Source organism: Dromiciops gliroides, chromosome 1 (genome assembly GCF_019393635.1).
Source record: "Dromiciops gliroides isolate mDroGli1 chromosome 1, mDroGli1.pri, whole genome shotgun sequence".
Taxonomy (NCBI): domain Eukaryota; kingdom Metazoa; phylum Chordata; class Mammalia; order Microbiotheria; family Microbiotheriidae; genus Dromiciops; species Dromiciops gliroides.
Genome location: NC_057861.1, coordinates 698,998,572 through 699,020,117, shown reverse-complemented (window position 1 = coordinate 699,020,117; position 21,546 = coordinate 698,998,572). Strand labels below are relative to the sequence as shown.

Genomic DNA, 21,546 nt, shown 5'->3' with positions numbered 1-21,546 from the left:
TCTCTTATTTTTTCTTGCTTTTTTTCCTAGTGAGAAGCAGATGGCATCATGGAAAGAACACAGGATTCAGAATCAGAATCCCAGGGTTCAAGCCCTAGGCACACCCCTTGTGTGGCAGTGTGACCTTCAGGGGGTTTCTCAAACTCTCTGAAAAAGGTGAACCTCAGTTTCTTTATCTGTAAACTAAGGCTAATAATCTTGCCCTGCTTCATTCACCAGGATGTGGTAAGAAGTATGTCTTGTAAATTGCAAAGTTCTATATGAAGCTAAATCATTCTTTGTTTAAGGCCGAGAAATTTCTAATTTGGGGCTTGCTAAGAAAAATGTTGGAAGGGGACCCCATTGACTTCAGAACAGTTTCTAGGATGAAAGATGGAGGACAGAGACCAGAGACCAGGCTAAGGAGGGTTCTGCTGCAGGGCACTGACATAAAGGGGAGGGGGTGGAGTAAATCATGCTTCCTCTCTTCACTGGTCTGCTGTCCCAGTATCTTCCTACCCTAGGGAGCCTCCCACAAGTGCAGGGTCACTATCCCATCCCTGGTCCCTGGGCTCTACCCCACACAGCAAAGCTGCTACCATCTTTCTATCCTGTCCCTGTCTCCCAGAGGTCAAGAGGATTCAGGGTTAGAATCTCTGGGGGACAGGCAATCTCCTCCCCCATCAGACTCACTCTGCTGAGATAGGCTATCCACTGCCCCACCACCACCCCAGGTGAATTTGCCCTTAGTGATAGTGTAGGTACTTTCCCCTTAGTGCCAGGACAAACAAAATATGTTCATTTTTATTCCTTTCTTAAAACAGTTCTCATGATTTCAGGGGGTTTTTTGTTTGTTTGTTTTTAAGAGGTAGACTAGCGGAGATGGGGGAGATACAGTTAGAGAACAGTTATTTTGGAAAGATCTGGATGTCTTAGGAGACCTCAAGCTCCACATGAATCATCTAATAGTGGCAACCAGGAAGGGTCATGAAGTCATGAGCTATATCAAGAGACAAAATAGGGAAGTCATAGTCCTGTTGTACTCTGCCTTCATCAAACTTATCCACAGGATCGTGTTTTAGTTCTGTGTACCTCAGTTTAAGAAGACTATTGATAAGCCAGAGAATGTCCATAGGAAGACAACCAAGATGGTGAAAGACCTTCAGATCATACCATCTGAGTGTGGTTGAAGGACTGGGCATAGTCTAGAGCAGACCGGTGGGGGGTGGGGATGAGATAAAATAGGTAGCTGTCCAAAAATAGGATCAGTTGCCTCTTCTTGACTATGTTTGAGTGGGGATTCCTTTTGTGTATGGGTCACACTAGATGACCATACCTAGTCCCTTCCAATGCTAAAATTCTGTGATTCTGTAATAGTTTAATCCCCTAGGAGAATGTAAGCAAATCAAGGCGGATACTGTTTTCTCTATTTGTATACTTAGCGCAGTACCAGGCATCTAGTAGGTACTAAATAAATGCTTATTAAATTGAATAACTGAATGAATAACTACCTGGTTCCCAGTGAAGAGATGGCTTCCTACAAACTCATGCTTATAGTTTTAACTAAATATTGTAAAATAAAAGAAAAAAGTAACTAATAGCCTACAGAGCATCTCCAGTGGCTGGGGCCAGCGACCTGTGGTGGAAGACAGCCGAATGTTTATTTCTTGGTTGTAGACAGAGACATCACTGTGAATGTGGCACCTGAGTGCTGGCAAGGTTGGCTGCCTAAAGCCAGAGCATTTGAATTGTTAGAAGAAGCGTGAAATTAAAATGAGCAGAAACAGAAATTCAAAGTGATCCAAACAACTCAAATAGGAAACGGGGTGAGACCAATTATTTAATTTATTTTATTTTATTAAGGAAGGTTAGAGCACATAGGATCCTGTTGTCTGGCCTTGTGCAACAGTCTCCTGCATGGTGGCAATAAATATTAGAGCTCTGGGGCAGCTAGGTGGCGTAGTGGATAAAGCACTGGCCCTGGATTCAGGAGGACCTGAGTTCAAATCCAGCCTCAGACACTTGATACTTACTAGCTGTGTGACCCTAGGCAAGTCACTTAACCCTCATTGCCCAGCAAAAAGCCAAAACAAACAAACAAACAAACAAAATATTAGAACTCTTATTGGCTCTTTCCCTGCTCTGAGTTCCCATTGCAAGCTGGAATTTCCAGGGAAGGAGGGGGAGGACAAGAGAAAGGGAAGGGAGTAAGCATTGGTATAGTACCTACTGTGCCAGGCATGTGCTAGGTGCTTTCTACCAATATTATCTCATTTGATCCTTTCACCAAACCTAGGAGGTAGGTGCTGTTATTATTCCAATTTTATAGTTTACAGGAAACTGAGGCAGAGGTTAAATGATTTGTCCAGGGTCATACAGCCTAGGAAGTGTTGGAGTCTGGGTTTTAATTCAGGTCTGCTTGACTCCAGGCATGGCATCTCTAGCTGCCTCAAAAGGTCTCCTGGGGGGCAGCTAGGTAGCACAATGAATAAAGCACTGGCCCTGGATTCAGGAGTACCTGAGTTCAAATCCAGCCTCAAACACTTGAGACTTACTAGTTGTTTGATCCTGGGCAAGTCATTTAACCCTCATTGCCCTGAAAAAAGAGGTCTGCTGAAGCTACCCTTCACTAATATTAGCAAAGCATGCATTTATAGAGCACTTCTCATATTTGCAAAGCACTTTATGAACATCACCTTATTTGATTATCATAATGATCTTGTGAGGTTGAGTGACTTGCCCACAGTCACACAGCTAGTAAGTATCAGAGGCAAGATTTGAACCCAATTCTTTCTCATTCCAAGCCCAGCACTCTAGCCACTACTTCAGGCTGATTTCCATACCAGTAAAATTGTGTTTCTTTTTTTTTTTTTTCAGGGCAATGGGGGTTAAGTGACTTGCCCAGGGTCACACAGCTAGTAAGTGTCAAGTGTCTGAGGCCGGATTTGAACTCAGGTCCTCCTGAATCCAGGGCTGGTGCTTTATCCACTGCACCACCTAGCCTCCCCTCATACCAGTAAAATTGTAGATATCCTTGACAAACTCAAGAATCTAGGACTTAGTAAGTAAGTAGCATGGTAGAGAGAATGGTTGGCCTGGAATCAAGAAGACCTAATTTCAAATCCAGCTTCAGACACTTACTATCTATGTGACCCTGGTCAAGTCACTCACCTTCTATCTGCCTCAGTTCTCTCATGTGTAAAATGAGAGTTAAAAATAGCACCCACCTCCTGGGGTTGTGAGGATCTGACATGATAATATTCATAAACCACTTAACACAGTACCTGGTACATAGTAAGACCTATATAAATGTTATCTGCTACTGTTGTTGCTAAGAATCTTCCCTAAGAGACTGATTGAATGATGAAACCAATGTGGGATCTGTCACCAATACACTTCAATTCAATTCATTTCAATTCCATTCCATTCAAAAGTCATATGCACACAAATATTTTCTGAGGAATCAAATCATTTTGTCTTTAAAAGCAGCATCGGATTGTCTTTTCTAGCCATTTCTTTAAAAAAAACCCCAACAAATCCAAGCTTTCTTTAACCTCTATTCTAATACTATTCTTAAGCAATGCCACATTTTCTTTAATATTTTTTTGGATGAGAGGTCATGGGGAATCATAGGAAAAACTGTGAACTGGAAGTCAGATGACCCAGGCTCAAATTCTACTTCCAACATTCACTAGCTGTGTGACTTGGAGAAGCTGCAGAATCATGAATTTTAGACTTGGATTGAACTTAAGTTATCATCTATTCCAATGCTTCATTTTAAAAGTGAGGAAACTGAGACCCAGCAGAGAGAGTGACTTGCCCAAGGCCACACAGATAGCTAGTGTCGTTTGACTGATGTTCCCCCCCACTCCAACATGTTGCCTCTTTGAGATTCCATTCTCTCATCTCTGAAAGGGGGATAAAAATTCCAGGGCATAGTGGATGAATTCTTAAGGTGGGGCCCATTAACTTTTTTAAAAAGAAATTTTAGTAGCAATATTTCAAGATACTTGGAATCGCATGTAATCATATATATTTTATCTTATGTATTTAAAATATTATTCTGAGAACAGGTTCATAGACTTCATCAGACTGCCAAAAGAGGTTATTACTTAAAAAAAGTTTAAGAATCCCTAGTGTAGAGGATAAAGTGTTGGTGTCAAGAAGAACTGGGTTTCAGTTCTTCTTTCTTTCTTTCTTTCTTTCTTTCTTTCTTTCTTTGTTTGTTTCTTTCTTTCTTTCTTTCTTTCTTTCTTTTTGCGGGGCAATTAGGGTTAAGTGACTTGTCCAGGGTCACACAGCTAGTAAGTGTCAAGTGTCTGAGGGCAGATTTGAACTTAGGTCCTCCTGAATCCAGGGCCAGTGCTTTATCCACTGCAACACCTAGCTGCCCCTCAGTTCTACTTCTGATGCTTGATTAAGTTACCTTGTTTACTAGCACTCTGATTTAGGCTCTTCTGTTCCCGTTTGGTGGAAGAACCACTCACGTCAATAAAATCGTAACTGACCCATTTCACAGGATTGTCATGAGGACTGGATGAGACAGTGGATGAGACTTGGCTGCTATACAACCCTAGACAAATGCCATCTCTGTTTATCACTATCCTTCTGAAATCCTGCTTTGATACCTCATCAAGGAGTAGGGATGGCTACACTTTCTCAATGACCATGCCCACAGGCCAGTAGGGTTCAAGCTCTGGCTGATCCTTCTAAGCTGGAAAGGTTTCAAGTAGGGGATCATGCAGTGGCCATTCCAGTATCAGCTTAACTAAGCATGGAGTGACTGAACATTGGAAGATTGGTTTCTGGGTAATGCTTTGTTTGGTTGGTTATCACAATTTATAAAGATGACCTACTCATTCAAGGCACCTTACAAAGAAAGCTACTATGAAAAGGAAGGGTTGCAATGTGTATCAGCAGAATGAGTAGTATAGCAAAGATGACAGTCTGAAAGGGTCATCATTCTAAGCATTATTATTTTGAGATCAGTGTCCAAACTCCAGAATTCCTTTTGTGGACTTGAAGGTTTTTGTTTGTTTGTTTGGTTGGTTTTTGTTTTTATTGTATGGCAATGAGGGTCAAGTGACTTGCCCAGGGTCACATAGTTAGTACGTGTCAAGTGTATGAGTCTGGATTTGAACTCAGGTCTTCCTGAATCCAGGACCGGTGCTTAATCCACTGTACCACCTAGGGGCTCCCACTTGAAGGTAAACTGGAAATATTTCCCTAAAGTTCTCCCTCATCAGCAAAGTAATTATCTCCATCAGCTTTAGACTTCTCTCTTCCTGGGGCATATTATAAATATCCAATCATTTTCTGGCATAGCTCCCAACTGGACTAAGTTCTCTCAACTGTGAGGAGCTGTTGCCCATTCTGACTGCAGGACCTAAAGGGGAGATGGGCTAAACACCATTGGCTTGGTGGAGCCCACTTCCCCAGCTTTGATGGATGCATTAGGCAATCTTCATACCTCCTTGCGCACAAAATAAATTGCATTTTCTCACTTTGAGTTTGTAAAAAGGCACAGTTAATTATGATGGCTGCAACGCTCATGCATTGTGCCTTGGCTCCATGTCAGCAGGACCCATGTTCACAGAAAAATGAATTAATTTAAACTAATTGCTTTAGCTTAAACAACTCGCTTCCATTTAATACAATATTTGTAACTGAGTTTGGCTCTGCCAGCACCACTTCTCCTAAGAGAGAGCACCCCTCCTTGGTCACACTCACTGGGCTCATGCTAAGCCAGTTTAATGATTACTTTAGAAAACTTAAGTGAACATTCTAGCCTCAAAGAGAGGTCAGGGGATACATTCAGAATGTTCCCTTGCAATATTTTCTAAACAGAATCAGATTTGCAAAGCACCGATCAGCCCTCAATTCTGGAACATTAGCATAATCTGACATTGGAAAATGAATTGTTCCCAGAAAACACTGAGTGCAATCATATTTCAATCTAGCCGAAGTTGCATTTTTTCCCATTGTTTTGTTGTAAATCCAGGAGGGAAGGCGGAGTTGTTACAACTCTAGAGTGGCCTTGCATTTTAAATATGAGCCAACTGTCTTTACTGCCCTCTCTCATCACTATTCTGTGACAGGCTTCTCACTTCCCTCCCAACCCAAGCCAAACTCATCAGGGAGTCACAACTGGTGTGATCTGGTGTCACCCCACTTGAAAGGAGCCAAAAGAAAATTGGAGACACCCTTTCTTTAGGAACAATGAGCCACAATTAAAAAGTCCTACGTTGGCAAAATGGTCAGAAATGAGGCAGCACAGAGTGGAAAATAAGCAATCCACCATGGGGGAAGCAGTGCATGCTAATTCTGCACCGGGTGCTTCCTGGTAATTGCAGGCCCAGGCTGGGAGTCCTTCAAAGACCAATCAGAGAGTCATACTTCTTATTGATGCACTTTGATGAGCAACAAACCCCAAGCAAACAGAGATCTGCATAAAGCTTTGCCATAATCCAAATCCATGCTTCTCCAAGATGGTTCCTCAAGATGGTATGTGGAAGGTCTCTTGGGAATTTCATGCTTAAAATGTTGCAAAGTCCATCTTTTACTCTCATACACTTATGAGTAATAAAAACAAAATATGGGGGGCAGCTAGGTGGCACAGTGGATAAAGTACTGGCCCTGGATTTAGGAGGACCTGAGTTCAAATCCAGCCTCAGACACTTGACACTTACTAGCTGTGTGACCCTGGGCAAGTCACTTAACCCTCATTGCTTCCTCCACCACCCCCCCCCAAAAGCAACAACAACAAACAAAAAATATGGTCTGATATACTAGAAGCTCCCTGAGAACAGGGACTGCTTTCTGTGTGTGTGTGTGTGTGTGTGTGTGTGTGTGTGTGTGTGTTTTGCTTTTGTATCTATAGTGCTTAGCATAGCACCTGGCACTTGTTCAATTGACATAACTTGTTTGTATGCCCTGCACTCAACATTGCATCTGGCACATAGCAGGTGCTAAGTAAGTAAAATAACATGTAATGTGCTTGCAAACTTTAGGTAGGTTATTATTGTTCACCTGAGTCTCACTCTTTGTGACCACATTTGGGGTTTTCTTAGCAAAGATATTGAAGAGGTTTGCCATTTCCTTCTCCAGCTCATTTTACAAATAAGGAAACTGAGGCAAACAGGGCTAAATGACCTGCCCAGGATCACACAGTTAGTATGTGTCTGTGGCTAGATTTTAACTCAGGAAGATGAGTCTTCCTGATTCCAGTCTTGGCACTCTGTCCACTATACCACTTAGCTGCCCTTGGCAAACCTTAACTGTATAAATGCTAGCTATTGCCATTGTCATCGTTGTTATTAGTTGTGTGACTCTTGGCAAATCACTTAACTTCTATCTGTTCATCTGTAAAATGGGATGATAATAGCACCTACCTCTCAGGGTTGTCATGAGAATCAAATGAGATAATATTTTTTAAAAGTAATTAGTGCAGTGCCTGATATATAGTTGAAAATAAATGTTCAGTCTATTATTATTATTATTATTGCTAGTGGTGGTGGTACCATATGCTTGTTCATTGATCTCACGGGTGGTTCACTGAAAGCAGAGCTAGTCTTTACCATTTGCTTTGTTGATGGTTTCCCTTCTCTCATTGTTGAGTGGCAAGTCATCACAGACTTGTACATTCATAGAACCTGAGCTGGGAGATCATCTAGGCTAGGAGTTTTTACACTGAGATTTATAAATTATTTTTAAAAACATAACCTGGATTATGACACTTTTTTATTTAGCTCATTTAAAAACTCGATTCTGAGAAAGCGTTCATAGGCTTCACCAGCCTGTTGCCAAAAATATCCATGATACAAACAAGGTAAAGAGCTCCTGATCTAGCCCCATTCCCTACTCAAAACACTAAGGCATTAGCCTTCTACAACATTACCAACACCTGGGCATCCATCTTCTTTTGGAACAGGATGCTGGGAAAATCACTATATCATGGCACAACCATTCCAGATTTGACAAATTCCATTATTAGGAAGTTTGTCTGCTAGTCCTTTGCCCTGACAAAGTAGTTTATGAACCGTATATGTCCTCGAATGATTGATATAAGCCAGTCTTTACCACTGTCCTAAGGAGTAGGTTAATTACACTGTGACCTAAGAGGCAAGGACCTCTGAACTCAGATTCTATCTCTCTTCCACTGCCCATATAAGCTGATAAGTGGCAGCATTCAGAGGAAATTTGGGGGGCTGCTTATAGATGCCAGTCCAGCCCACTCCCTATCAGTGAAAATACTCAGCACCATGCAGAAAAGCCAAGCCACCATCCATGAATTGGCTCAGTATAGAGACTGGCTCACCTCTTTGAACCTGGTTCATTTTCTCAGACCCCCTTGGAAGCCATGCTCATTGGGACTTCCCTGTATTTGTTCATAATGCTCCCCACCTTGGAATTCAGTTGCTTTTCATTTTGTTCTCTCTTAATTGTATTCATCCTTTAAGACCCATGTCAACCTTTCCCCAAACTTCCCATGCATCTTCCAGACCATGTTGATCTCTCCTTTCTCTGACCTCCTATAGCAATTAGTAAAAACAGTTTGGCATTTGATTATATGCTATCTTGTTTCCAAGTTTACATAGTTATGACTTGTTTCCCCAACTAGATTGTAAATTCTTGTGGGCAAAGACCATCTCTTATCTTTGTTCTCGGTGCCCTCACAGCACCGAGAATTCAGCTAGGCATACTAGGTGCTCTAGATGTTGAATAAATGTTTTTGAATCTAGCACAATCTGATTTAAGTGTGTCCTGATACATTGACACAAGTTTTGTTTGAGTCAGACCTATAGAGAGAAATGGGGAGAGAAATGGGTCTGAAAGGTTCTCAACTCTCCTCTGGTTCCTTTTCAGCAAAACACTTCTCCTTCTGTCCGACCACCAGCTGATGTTTCCTGCCTCCCAGGGTAGTAGCTCTCTTGTCAATGCTTTCTGTATGAACCCCTGTCATGACACTTGCTTTGAGCCCATGATTCTCCACAGCAAGTCATACTAGAAGTCATTATGGGACGTAACCTAATTCATCAGGCCATAGATACTTAAACACAGTATTTTCTTCTTGGCCTTCCCCCCAGCTTGTTCAGTGCTGGTGACTCCTCCTTTTCATGTATCCCACTGAGAACAATTTGGCTGGAAGCCGCTGACATATGTTACACTCTGCATACTAATCTCTCAGGTATTTGTACATTCTCTGATACCGTCCCTTACTGTGCAGAGTGATGATGCTGCCCTTTGTCACACTCTCCACGTGGCTTCCTTCATTCTCCCTGTGGATGATGAAGCTGTGGTCACATCAATGCCTCCTGCTGAAATCTTGTACTGAGGTAGTAATAAAGACAAAAACCATCATGGGAACAAATTGGATACAAGGTCGTAAAGTTAGCAAGGGAGAAGAGAGAGCGAGAGAGCGAGAGAGCGAGAGAGCGAGAGAGCGAGAGAGCGAGAGAGCGAGAGAGCGAGAGAGAGAGAGAGAGAGAGAGAGAGAGAGAGAGCGAGCGCGAGCGAACGCGAGCCTGTGGAAAGATAAGCCAGAACAGCTGAGGCAGCAACAAAAGAGCCACAACCAGTCAGAGGGCTGTCCAGGGATGCAGTGATTTTTTTTCCCCATGGGCATCGACAAAGCTCTCCCAGATGCGACCACTGGATGGAGACCACTTTTGCTGGGTAATGCAGGCAAGGCTCAACATTTAGAAAAGCCAAGTGTACAAATGATCAGTTTGACCCACTAATAGCTTGTCATATCATTTCATCTTCCCATCCCCCACAAGGTGATGTTCTCTAACCATGCCAGTCTTCTTTTCAACATGAGAATGATAGGATGCCAGAGCTGGAAAGGACCTTTGAGATCATTGGGTCTACTCCCCTCATTGTCTCGCTGAGGAAACTAAGGTGCACAGAGGGAAACTGACTTGTATAAGGTTTTCTGGCTCCCAATCTACTCTACCACTCTGCCTTCATCTAGAACAAAAGGACTCAGGATTGGTGCAGTGAGATGGCATGAAAATGAACAGGAGGATCAACCTCAGGAAGTTAGTATGATACATGGGGAAGTGGCTGAATTTAGAGTCAGAGGTCCTGGGTTCAAGTCCTAACTCTATCAGTGGGTGATCTTAGGCAAGTCATTTAATTTCTGTGCCTCAGTTTCCTCATCTGTAAAATGAGAGGTTGGACTAGATAATGGCTAGATTTGCAAAACACTTTAGATATATTTATTATCTCATATAATCCTCACAGCTTCCCTAGGAAGGAAGTGTTGTTATTATTCCCATTCCTAGATGAGAAAACCAAGGCAGATAGATTTGAAGTAATTTGCCCATTAAGTATCTGAGGTAGGATTTGAACTCAGGCTTTGCTGACTTTAGGTCCAGTACTCTAGCCCCTGTGTCACCTAGTTGCCACTTAGCTACTTTCCAGATCTAAATGGACCCTAACAGTCCTAAAACTAAATTACCAGAGTTTTCTTTCCAGCTTTATCACCCATTAGATGTATAACCAGCTAACCTCTCTGAGTCTCAGTTTCATTATTTGTAAAATGAGATTAAACGTGTCCATATTTTCCCCTTATAGGGTTATTGTGAGGAAAGTATGTTGTAAAACATAAAATCCCATGTGACCATGAGCTATTATTTTTGTTCTAGATATATTTTTGGAAAGGTGCACATAAATCAAATGTTTGTCAGTTAAATCCAATTTTGAATATGTTAGGAGAATTCAATATTTACAGGCATACTTAGGAGAATCCTTTGGTAAAGCAAAGCGTCCTTATATGATACAAATAAATCACCCCTAATTTGTTTTGTGAGGCCCAATTTTTCACAGTGTTTTTTCCAAGTGGGTCACATCTGTAAACACCACAAAGAATGGGAAAGAAGGAGAAGTAACAGAAGTCTCATGAGCTATAATTGCTTCCTTTTTTCTACTGTCAAAGCTTGCATGGGAAAGAAGGCAAAAATGTGATTATCTGGCATGTCCAAATCTGTTATCTAATGGAGGAACTCAACACCAAGTACATCTAGTAGGCACTGACATCTGCAGTTAGTTGGCAAAATGCAACCTGGCTTTAAGGTTGTTAGTGGTGACAGCCTATAGGACCACAGGATAGAGATGGGGTACCCCAGGGAAAAGGATACACCCCATTTTCTTGTTATTGTTGTTTGTTCTTCATTCTCAAATAGGAGATATCATGATTTGCAGTGAATCGGATTTAAGTGAGGGAGGGCTATGCAAGGTCACTAACCTCACTCTCTCCTCCAGGGCCATCTAGATCCAGTGGCAAGATATATATCAGGACTACTGGAGATGACCCCGGGTGTGTATGGCAATTGGGGTTAAGTGACTTGCCCAGGGTCACACAACAGTAAGTGTCTGAGGTGAGATTTGAACTCAGATGCTCCCAAATTTAGGGCCAGTGCTCTATCCACTGAACCAATTAGCTGCTCCTCCCTACTTTCTAGAACAAGATGAAACCTAACTAAAAGTGGCCTGAAAGTGAAATTGAAATTGCAGAGAAAGCTTTGCATCTGTTTGAGCAGTGGAAGGACACCGATAGCGCATGGACTTTATTGATGGTGAGAAAACAACTGAGGAAAAGCTGCTTCTATTTTTTATTCAATGGTTGATTTCCCAGGAAGATTTGAACTGCATTGTCATCAAGCTCATGCAGCTGAACATTCTGCCCTTTATTCTTTTCTTAATTGTAAAACTTTTAATGGTGCCTTTTGTTTTAATATTACATCAAACTTTGAATATACTCTTTTCTACTCAGTAAATCTTCCTTTGTAGCAAAAATAAAAAGGAAACAACACAAAACAGTTTAGCAAAATCAACCATATCTGACAGCATATGAAAAATTCCACACTCACAGTTCCCTACTCCTCCAAAGAAAGTAGTATCTTTCATTCTTGCCAGAAAAACACTGAAAACAATGCAGTTCAAGCTAACAAACATTTATTAAGAAAACATGTTGAATGGAGGAATTCAACTGAGAAAGACAGGTTATAGTACATCACAGACTAGCCATTCTACGAGAATACAAGATTATATCCAATGCCCTGCAGTATCTAGAGAGCAGGAAAATTCATTCAATGAATAGTATTAAAGGCCTCTGATGTTCAAGGCACAATGTTCCACAGTGTTCCCGGGGGAGACAAAAATAAATATGACACCAGCCCTGCCCTCATGATCATAATGATGACCTTGAGTCATCAAGAAAAGGTTACATTATGCTCCATATGCTCTGTTTCCTAAGATAGGAAGCACATAACACGTTAGAAGTATTTCCTTCAAAATATCGAAAATGAAAAAAGGTTTCAGCATTTAAGTCATTACACTTGGGCATCCAGAGAAATCCTGTCTTGGCAACAGATTGAATATGGAAGGCGGAAGAGTGAGAAAAGAATCAGGGATTAATGAAGTTATGAACTCAAGTGGCTTTGAGGATGGTGGTGTCCTCAATAGACATGGGAAAGTTTAGAAGAGATCAGATGATCAGTTCTGGTTCTGGACATATTGCTTTTGAGATTTCCACAGGACATTCGGAACACATACAACAGGTAGCTAGGAAAGAAGAATTATATATTCCACAGAGAAATTAGGACAGGCAGATTTGGGAGTCATCTGTTTTGAGATAAAAGTGAATCTATGGGAGTAGGTGAGATCATTCAGTGAGAGACATTAGAGAAAGGAAAACTCCATTATTCCTTCTAACTTCCCTACTGTGTCAAGGTCACCATCATCCTTCTAGTCAACTCAAACCCTATCCTAGTGTTGTAACTGCAGAGTCATCATGGAGTCTTCAATCTCTTTTATGCCCATCTCAGAGTAATCATTGAGACTTGTCCAATTTTTCTCCACAACTTTTCTTGCATTCATTTCCTTCTCACTATTTCCCCACCCACCACTCTCAGTCAAGACTTCTTCACTTCTCACCTGACTACTGCTCTAGGTAGCACGGTTGGTAGAATGCTAGGCCTGGAGTCAGAAGGCTCAATGACTTCTTATTTTCCCTAGGATAAAATACAAATTCCTCTGTTTGACATTTAAAGCCCTTCACAATCTAGCTGCAAGTTCTCTTTCCAGACTGATTTCATATCACTCCCCCTCCTGTACTTTATGCACCAGCTGAACTGGCCTACTTGCGGTTTCCTGTGCATGACATTCTATTGCCTGTCTCTGTGCCTGTGTCAAGGATCCCCTTCCCCTTCATCTCCTTCCTCTTTTACAGAGCCCTAGGTCTCTTCAGGATTTAGTTCAGGTGCCTCTTCCCACTCATAAACCTTAGACATGACTTCTCTTTCCTCCCTCTGAAATTAGTTTGTATTTGTTTTGCTGATTGTTGATATTTATTTATCTTTGTTCATGTTGTTTCCCAGTAGAAAGCGAGTTTTTTGAGGACAGGGATGGTTTTGTTTTATTTTTGGCTCAGAAATACCCAGCATCTAGTGTCCAGTATATGGTAACCATGTAAAGGTAAAGTTCAAGTTAGAGACTTGGGAGGCATCCATGCTAAGGATGGGTAGCTTCTGATAGCAAACAAAGTTCAATCTGAGTACAGAGCCAAACAGGTCACTCCAATGAAGAGCCAAAACCTGCCAGGCAGACATATAAAGGTACTAGATACTTAGAGGAGCAGCTGGTGAAGGTATACTTTGTTCTTTGAAATGTACCTGCCTGTGAAGTTAATGAGTAACTATGGCTGCTCTTTGGGAGGAGTTGTAGCTCAGGAAAGGTTAAGAATCCCACTCTACAACAGTGATCAACAATCAAAAAGCCAGGCACTGTGCTAAGTGTTAGTAATACAAAGAGAGGTGAAAATTTGCCCTCAAGAAGCTCATATTCTAAAGAAGGAGAGAGCATGTAAATAAATATGTACACACATGATTTATATGGTATAAATGGAAGATAATGTTAGAGGGATGGAAATATAATGGGAGGGGGGAAGAAGGCTGGAGTAGGGGAAAGCCTCCTGAAGAAGATGAGATTTCACCTGAGTTGTGAAAGAAACCAGAAAAGTTAGGAGGTGAACATTAAGGGGAAAAGCATACCAGGCTTGGGGGACACTCAAAATGGAGGTGTAGAGATAGAAGATGGTATGTTGTCCTATAAGAGGAATGGCAAATGATGAGGGTAGATGGATCATTTGAGTGCAGAGAGGGGAATAACTTGTAAGAAGACTAGAAAAGTAGAAAGAAATCAGGTTGTTAAGGACTTTGGATGCCAATCCTGGAACTTTGGTTTTGATCCTAGAGGTGATAGGGAGCCCCTGGAACCATCCCCAATAAATGATCATCCAGTCCCTGCCTAAAGAATTCCAATGAGGAGTTACCCATGACCATGACTTAAAGTTCCCATTGTATTTTTGCATAACTCCAATGGTTATGAATTTTTTCCTTACACCAAGCCTAAATTAACCTCTCAGCAACTTCCATCCCATCATTCCTAGATCAACCTTCTGGAGCAAGGCAGAGAAAGTTGAATCCCTCTTCTACAGGAAGAGGAAGTTTCAAATACTTAAAGATATCAATGAAGTCCGACCTCAATAATCTCTCTTTTCTATTCTCTTTTTTTTTGGGGGGGGGCAATGGGGGTTAAGTGACTTGCCCAGGGTCACACAGCTAGTAAGTGTCAAGTGTCTGAGGCCAGATTTGAACTCAGGTCCTCCTGAATCCAGGGCCGGTGCTTTATCCACTGCACCACCTAACCACCCCCAATATCTCTTTTCTAGACCAAAACCACCAGTTTCTCCCATTGATGCCCATACAGAACAAATATGAGGCTCTCCACTATCCTGGTTTCACTCCATGGGATAAGTGCCACTTTACTGCTCTTCTTCCTTAAGTATAACACATAGAAATGAACACAGATGAGGTATGACCAGGACAGAGTGGGACAATTGATTCCTTCTTCCTGAATGTTTTGCTTCTTCATATCTCTCTATCTATTCATCCATCCATCTATCTTCTTTCCACCCAACTGTCTATCCATCCATCCATCCATCTTCTATCCATCCAACTATCTATTTAAAAATACAGATAGATAGACAGACAGAACATATGCTCATGTCCTTCTACAGAATACCACACAGAACTTAAAGAGCCTCAACCCTAGCCCATTGATTGAGATTTAAAGAAGCAGTAAAGACAAATGTAATGTTCTGGTCAGACGCTCTTCCCAGACCTTCTGTAGTCAGGCAGGATCTACATCCTATACAGAACAGCGTCATTACTAAAGAAAAAGGCAGGAAACCCCCATCAATGGTGATGGCCTGCAATGGATAGTGCATCAATATTTCTTGCTTTCTTTTCTCTCCTTCAAACTAGACAGCCATTTCAGAATGCCAACAAGGAATTTACTATTCTGTTGTTGTTTTTTCTAAAAGAGCAATCTTTGTTTTATCAGTATCAGCCCTCTTTGTAAAACCAGCATCTACAGACAAGCAACACTCCCGGTCCTTTGCGCCCTGACCCAACAAGGCAGCCATGGATGACCGGAGATGTTTTCAGGGAAGGATAAGAAGGCCTTGGATAACACGGTAGAATGCCTACTACCACTGGAGGGGAATACTTTCACACTAAGACTAGATATATTCTGTCACTCAAGGAACCAAGCTTATTATGCCACTTGAAATCAAGGCAGGCCTTGAAATGAAGTCCCTTACTTTGTTTCATTTGATCAAATGTGATTGGGGGAAGGGAGCAAATGAGTGACATGGACTGAAACCATTTTTTAAAAACTGGCCCCGTGTTCTTTACGTTGTTCCTCCTGAGTGAAGCCCCTTGTTGGAGTTGCTTGGGGGAAGAAAAAGACACCATGGTTTTGGATGGGGAGGGAAAAGTGTATTTCATTTTAGGCTGCACTTCTAAACAAAACCATTTAAATGCAAAGCACTAAGTTCCTTGCTTCAATGGTTCTGACCTAATAAGACCACTAGTCAGACAGAAATCAAAGCACATGGCTTCATTAAAACAACAAACTCCAGGGGACCACAGTGACACAAGCAGAGGAGCTAATTAAACACGTACCTGACACTCCGTGAGCCTTCTCCTTCAGACCTAGAAGGAAACAGAACATAGAGACACTTAGAATGCTGTTGACACTTTCTGTGGAAAAATGCTCACATTATGATGATCAATGGCGAGTGACTAAGCTATTCTGATCAATACGATGATCCAAGACAATTCTGAAGGACCCATGATGAAAATATGCTATCCACCTCCAGAGGGAGAACTAATGGAATCTGAATGCAGATCGAAGCATACTGTTATTTTTTTTTACTTTGTTTTTCTTGTGTTTTCTTCCACAACGTGACTAATATGGAAATATGTTTTGCATGACTGCACATGTATAACCTTTATTAAGTTGCTTGCCTTCTCAATGAGGGGGGAGGGGAGGGAGAGTGGGAGGGAATTTGAAACTCAACATTGTAAAAAACAAAGGTTAAAAATGGTTTTTACATGTAATTGGGAAAATAAAATATTAAAATAGAATAGGGGAGAAAAAAGAAAAATGCAGACATCCATCCACTCTACGACATTCCCATGCTGGTAGGAGAGGTGAGGCAAGGGGAGGGAAGAGGAAGGAGTGAGGGAATGGAGGGTGGCTTCATTTATTACCTATTTGGTATTTCTCAAGCATTTCCAAACTATAAGTTCAATTTTCAAATACCAAAAAATCAATTATACCATTTTAAAAAGGAGACAACTGAAAAAGTCAAGAAATAGGATTGTATCACCCACTTAAACTTTCTCAAAGGCTGGGGAAAATACACAGCAATAAAGATGAAGACTTCACATTGTGCAAACCAAACAATGTGCTCTGGGCACTGACCTCACCAGAGGCAAGAGGATTAGTTTAATGGTGGTTAGCCTTCCGCTCAGTCAACTGGATTAAGAGGCCATGTGCAAACAGGTTCAGGAATCTAATCCTTGGATTTTCTAAATGTGAGTTTATTACCAAAATAAAAACATACTTAAGCCAGAGTTGGGCAATTAAAAGAGTCCTCTATGGATCAAAATCATGCCATAGGAAACTAAGTTGAAGGAACTGGACATGTTTATAGTAGAAAAGAGAATTCATATTGGCTGTCTTCAAGTATTGGAAGGCCTACAATATGGAGGGATTTGAGATCAATCTTCTGTTTGACACCAGAAGGAAGAGTCTTGGGACAAGTGGCCAAAGTTTCAGAGAGGCAGATTTCTGTTTGACAAAGGAAACCCCTTCTAATAATTAGAGCAGCTAGTAAAGATTTAACAACCAGCTCCCCCCCCAAATGTGCAACAGACTTTTAAGTTTAATTTGTATTATCATAGCTTTCTCCTTTCTTAAGTATAGGAAACCAACAAAACAAATCAAACCCTAATTTGTAGCAGCTGCCCCATTTCTGGGGTGTCAACGCTTATGCTGAAAATTCAGCAATCGTTTCTGAGCCCTCCAAAGCTGGCTCCAACACATCTGTGCAGCTGCCTCAACATGCAATGGAGTCTCTTGGAAGGTTTGTCTAGCTGGATGTCTCTAGCTATGTAAGGGCTGCTGTAAAGCAACTCAGTAGTAGTTAAAGAACTAGGATAAGGGTTCCTCCACTGAGGGGGAGGGTATTGGAATGAATAATGTGCTGCAATAACGTTCTGTTTTCTCCCCTCCTCTCATAAGATTGGAAGTTTGTTTAAATGATGCCTTTGTTAATGTCTAATATTAGAAAAGCACAATCTCAGAAGAAACAGGAATAAGCAATTTGGGCTCATTTCATTGCTAAAATGAGCTAGAAATCGACAGAAGAATTCAATGCTTGCAAAGACTGATAGAAAGTCAAGCAGAGTGCTACAGTATTATTTCACAGCTGAGGTTTCCACAAAAGGAGGAAAACACTTAGTTTCCAGAGTGAGCTCACTTGTGGAGATTGTGGGGGTTGGGGAGGGGTGGCCTGCCTTTCTAACAGACTGGAATCCTTTCCCAACATCCAGGAAAGTACCAAAATGCCTGGAGGATACATAGGTCCCTGGGAGTTTAGTCCAATCAGAAGGGTGGGTTGTTTAATTCCCGAGCAACCCAGGTCCTTCTCTACCCCACACCCCTTCCTTTTTTTTTTTTTAATGTGGGAAGCAGGTGCTATCATAAATTTTGAAGCTGTATAGGCCTCTGGGGAGGTGGGACTCTAAGTGGAGAGAAGGAGGGCTTTTCTTTCATTGTTTCTGAGCTTGGGCATGAGTCCTTTGATTTTTTTTTTTTTTTGGCAAGTGAAATAAAACCTGTCCTATATTTGATATTTTCTTAGCTGGAGTGCTCATATGGAAGCTGAGTGAATTTTTCTTTTTTGTTGCAAGGAGTCTAAACCTGGTATTCCCAGGGTGAAACCATGAGCCCCAAAGTATCATTCTATATGGAGTTTCTAAGATTGAACTTGGTCCATGTAAACCCAGAATGGACAATACTTGGAAGTAATCAAAGCGATCTTTAAAAAATACGTTCTACTTCCTGGGCTTTTCACATCCAATATGGCAAGGCTGTCTGTTCTGAGAAAATCAAGTATCTGACCAAACTTGTAGAAACAATTACTTGGCAACTTTCTGATAGTGTTCCTTTATTAAATTATCTCACTGTGAAAGAAAATGGATCGCCTCTGGAATGGAATGTGGCTGCTTCAATTGTATTCATTGTCCTATTGTAGGAAGAGATACTTTGAAAGAGCAGCTTGGAGTTTCTAGCTTGATTATTTCCTTCCCTCTCTCTTTTCTTCCCTCCCTTTCTTCTTGCTTCTCTCCCTCTCTTTTTTCTTTCCTGTCCTTGGGGACAGGGTAATGTCATGACTTTCAGTGAATTGGATTTAAGTGAGGGAGGGCTGTGCAAGGTCATCAACCTCACTCTCTCCTCCAGAGTCATCTGAGTCCAGTGGCAAGATATATATCGGGACCACTGGAGATGGCCCTGGATGTTTAAGGCAATTGGGGTTCAGTGACTTGCCCAGGGTCACACAGCTAGTAAGTGTCTGAGGTGAGATTTGAACTCAGGTCCTCCTAACTTCAAGGTCAGTGCTCTGTCCACTGCACCACCTAGCTGCCTCTATGGGCCAATATGGAAGACATGGAATGTCTACAATACCCTCTTCCCTCTCCCCTTTTCAGCTCCTCTTTATGTTTTGCATTTTCCTAGTAGAATATAAGTACTTTGAGAGTAGGGACTGCTTTGTTTTCTTGTGTTTGTATCCTCAGAGCTTCAGCACAGAACTTGGCACCCAGTAAGCCCTTAAATGTTTAATCTCACTATCTATACAAATAACTACAATGTAAAGTAGAAGCTATTACACAAATAAGAGAAAGACAAACATTTGTGGGAGAGTTCTGGGAGGGAACACTCACTTTGTACAGGGAAGGTCCCATTTTAAGTCACATGGCCCTTGAAGGTGATGTTATGGGTTCTTCAACAATCATTTGAGGTAAAAAGTATTATTTACCCCTAATTTACAGCCTAAAGCATATCACAGGATTTAAAACCAGAAATACAGCCTTTTAAATTTACAAGTGAAGAAACAGAGGCCCACCCAGAAGGCAAATGACTTTACCAAGGTCACATGGTATGTCTGAGTAAGGATTTGAACTGAGGTCTCCGGATTCCATATCCAGAAATCAGTTCACTGTAATACTGCCCTGTTATAAGTGTGGGTAGTGATGATACTTTGCCTAATAATATCAACAAAACCTAGCATTTACATAGCATTCTAAAGTTTGTAAAGGGCTTTAAAAATATTGTGTCATTTTATCTTCCCAAGAAGCTTGGGAAGTAGGTGCTATTATTATCCTCATTTTATAGATGAAGAAATTGAGACAGTCACAGGTTAAGTAACTTGCCCATGGTGTTTCAGGCTGGATTTGAACTCAAGTCTACTTAACTCCAGATTCAGGGCTCTTTCCACTGTACTACTCAGCTGCTACTTCTAGTTATAAGACCAACTGGACAGCAGGAATATAGTGATACTGTCAGTCCCACCCCTGGGGTTTACAGGCTCCAAAGAACAAATCTTGATCACACAGGGCAGTTGTCAGAGATGAATCCTCCTTTAGAAATACAGTTATTCCTTCCACATCTCTACTTTCCTCATTGCAATTTCGAGATATTGTGGATCACCATAAGAAATTAAACAGGGATTTTGGGCGAGTTTTGTGGAAACTGCAGATGGCACACCAAGGCTGGCAGACAATACAAAAAAAAAAGTATTTTTACTTAACATTGATCTACATATAGCCTATGACCAAATACTTAACCCAAATTTTACAATCATGTATTGTAAACACCCTACAAAAGGGGAAAAAAATTCAGACTTACTCTCTGGTGTGAAGGGAGGGCCAACAATTTTACAGGAATTTTCCAGATCTTGGGGATGTCATGCCCCTTATGCCATTCCCCCCTCTCAGATGTGGAAGGGATAACTGTAATGATAATCACCCAGTGGACAATGATGCCAGTGATAGAAAAGAGAAGTTTCATCACAAAATCCCTAGCTTGTAGAGAAAGCTATTCAGATAAAATCTTAGCTCCCCAAACGTCAAAGAGAGAATTACAGGTGTGTGACCTTCCCCTCTCTCGTCCCTTTCCTTCATATGTATAATGGAGGGATTTGATGATATGATATTTCAGGCCCCTTCAAGCTATGGATCTACAATCCTATGAACCCTAGGCAACACACATTCCCTCCTGGCTGGGTTAAATTTTCTCATCTGTACAATGAAGGGATTGTACTAGATTAACTCCCTTCTAACTATATGGTTCCATATTTGGAGCAGAGGCTTTAAGTGTGACTCCCTGGCAAATGTGGGGTGAGGGAGAGGTGAAGGTAGGTTGGACAAAACAAAAAAAAGGAAAAAGAAAGGAAGGAAAAGAGAGTTATTTCAGCATTTTAAAAATGCATAGAAGAAGATACAAGAAAAGTCAGAAAGAATCATATACAGGCAGGACAGCTTTGAAAGTTACTATATTTAAAAAGTAAAGCAACCTCTACATAAAAGATATTTACAGTTTTGTGTACAATCCTTTTTATCTGTTCTACTATAGTATATGGAAATGCTCCCTTTATTTAGTGTTTGTTAAGTTTGGAATAAAAAAAGAGAGACTGCAGCATTTAAAAAAAAAACCCAACCATTGATTCAACTCAAGATTCAGTTATTCATTCATGAATCCATTGTTCACCCATCCATCCATTTATCCATTCATTTGCTCATTTGTTGGACAAACAATATTAAGTACCTGCTATTTGGCTAGCCCCAAATGCCATCTGTTCTTGTAAACAAAACTTAATCCCTACAGTATTTGGTTAGAGTATTAGCTACCTTCAAATATAAGCCTCGAAGCTAGAATGACATCTCTTTGAAAAGGAAAAAAATAAACACACCTGTAGGTGGTATTATTATTATTATTGAAAACCTACGATTTCATCAATGTAGGAAACTCCCTTTACCAATGCAGTTTATCAATTGTTTTGCAATTTCTAATCTGAGTTCCCTGGGGCACTGAGAAGTTAAGAGACTTGTCCAAGGTAAGTGATTTAGGCAGTATTCTTTTTTTTTTTTT

General features: G+C 41.1%; 1 protein-coding gene across 6 annotated transcripts in view; it reads right to left on the bottom strand.

Moving 5' to 3' along the window:
* The window catches only part of IQSEC1 (IQ motif and Sec7 domain ArfGEF 1), an 801,393-nt gene that overhangs the window by 545,063 nt on the left and 234,784 nt on the right, over positions 1-21,546 (bottom strand). For all 6 annotated transcript variants that reach the window (XM_043980833.1, XM_043980814.1, XM_043980849.1 and 3 more), the window contains exon 2: positions 16,011-16,040. In XM_043980833.1, coding sequence (XP_043836768.1) covers positions 16,011-16,040 — 30 coding nt within the window. The remainder of the gene's footprint in view (positions 1-16,010; positions 16,041-21,546) is intronic.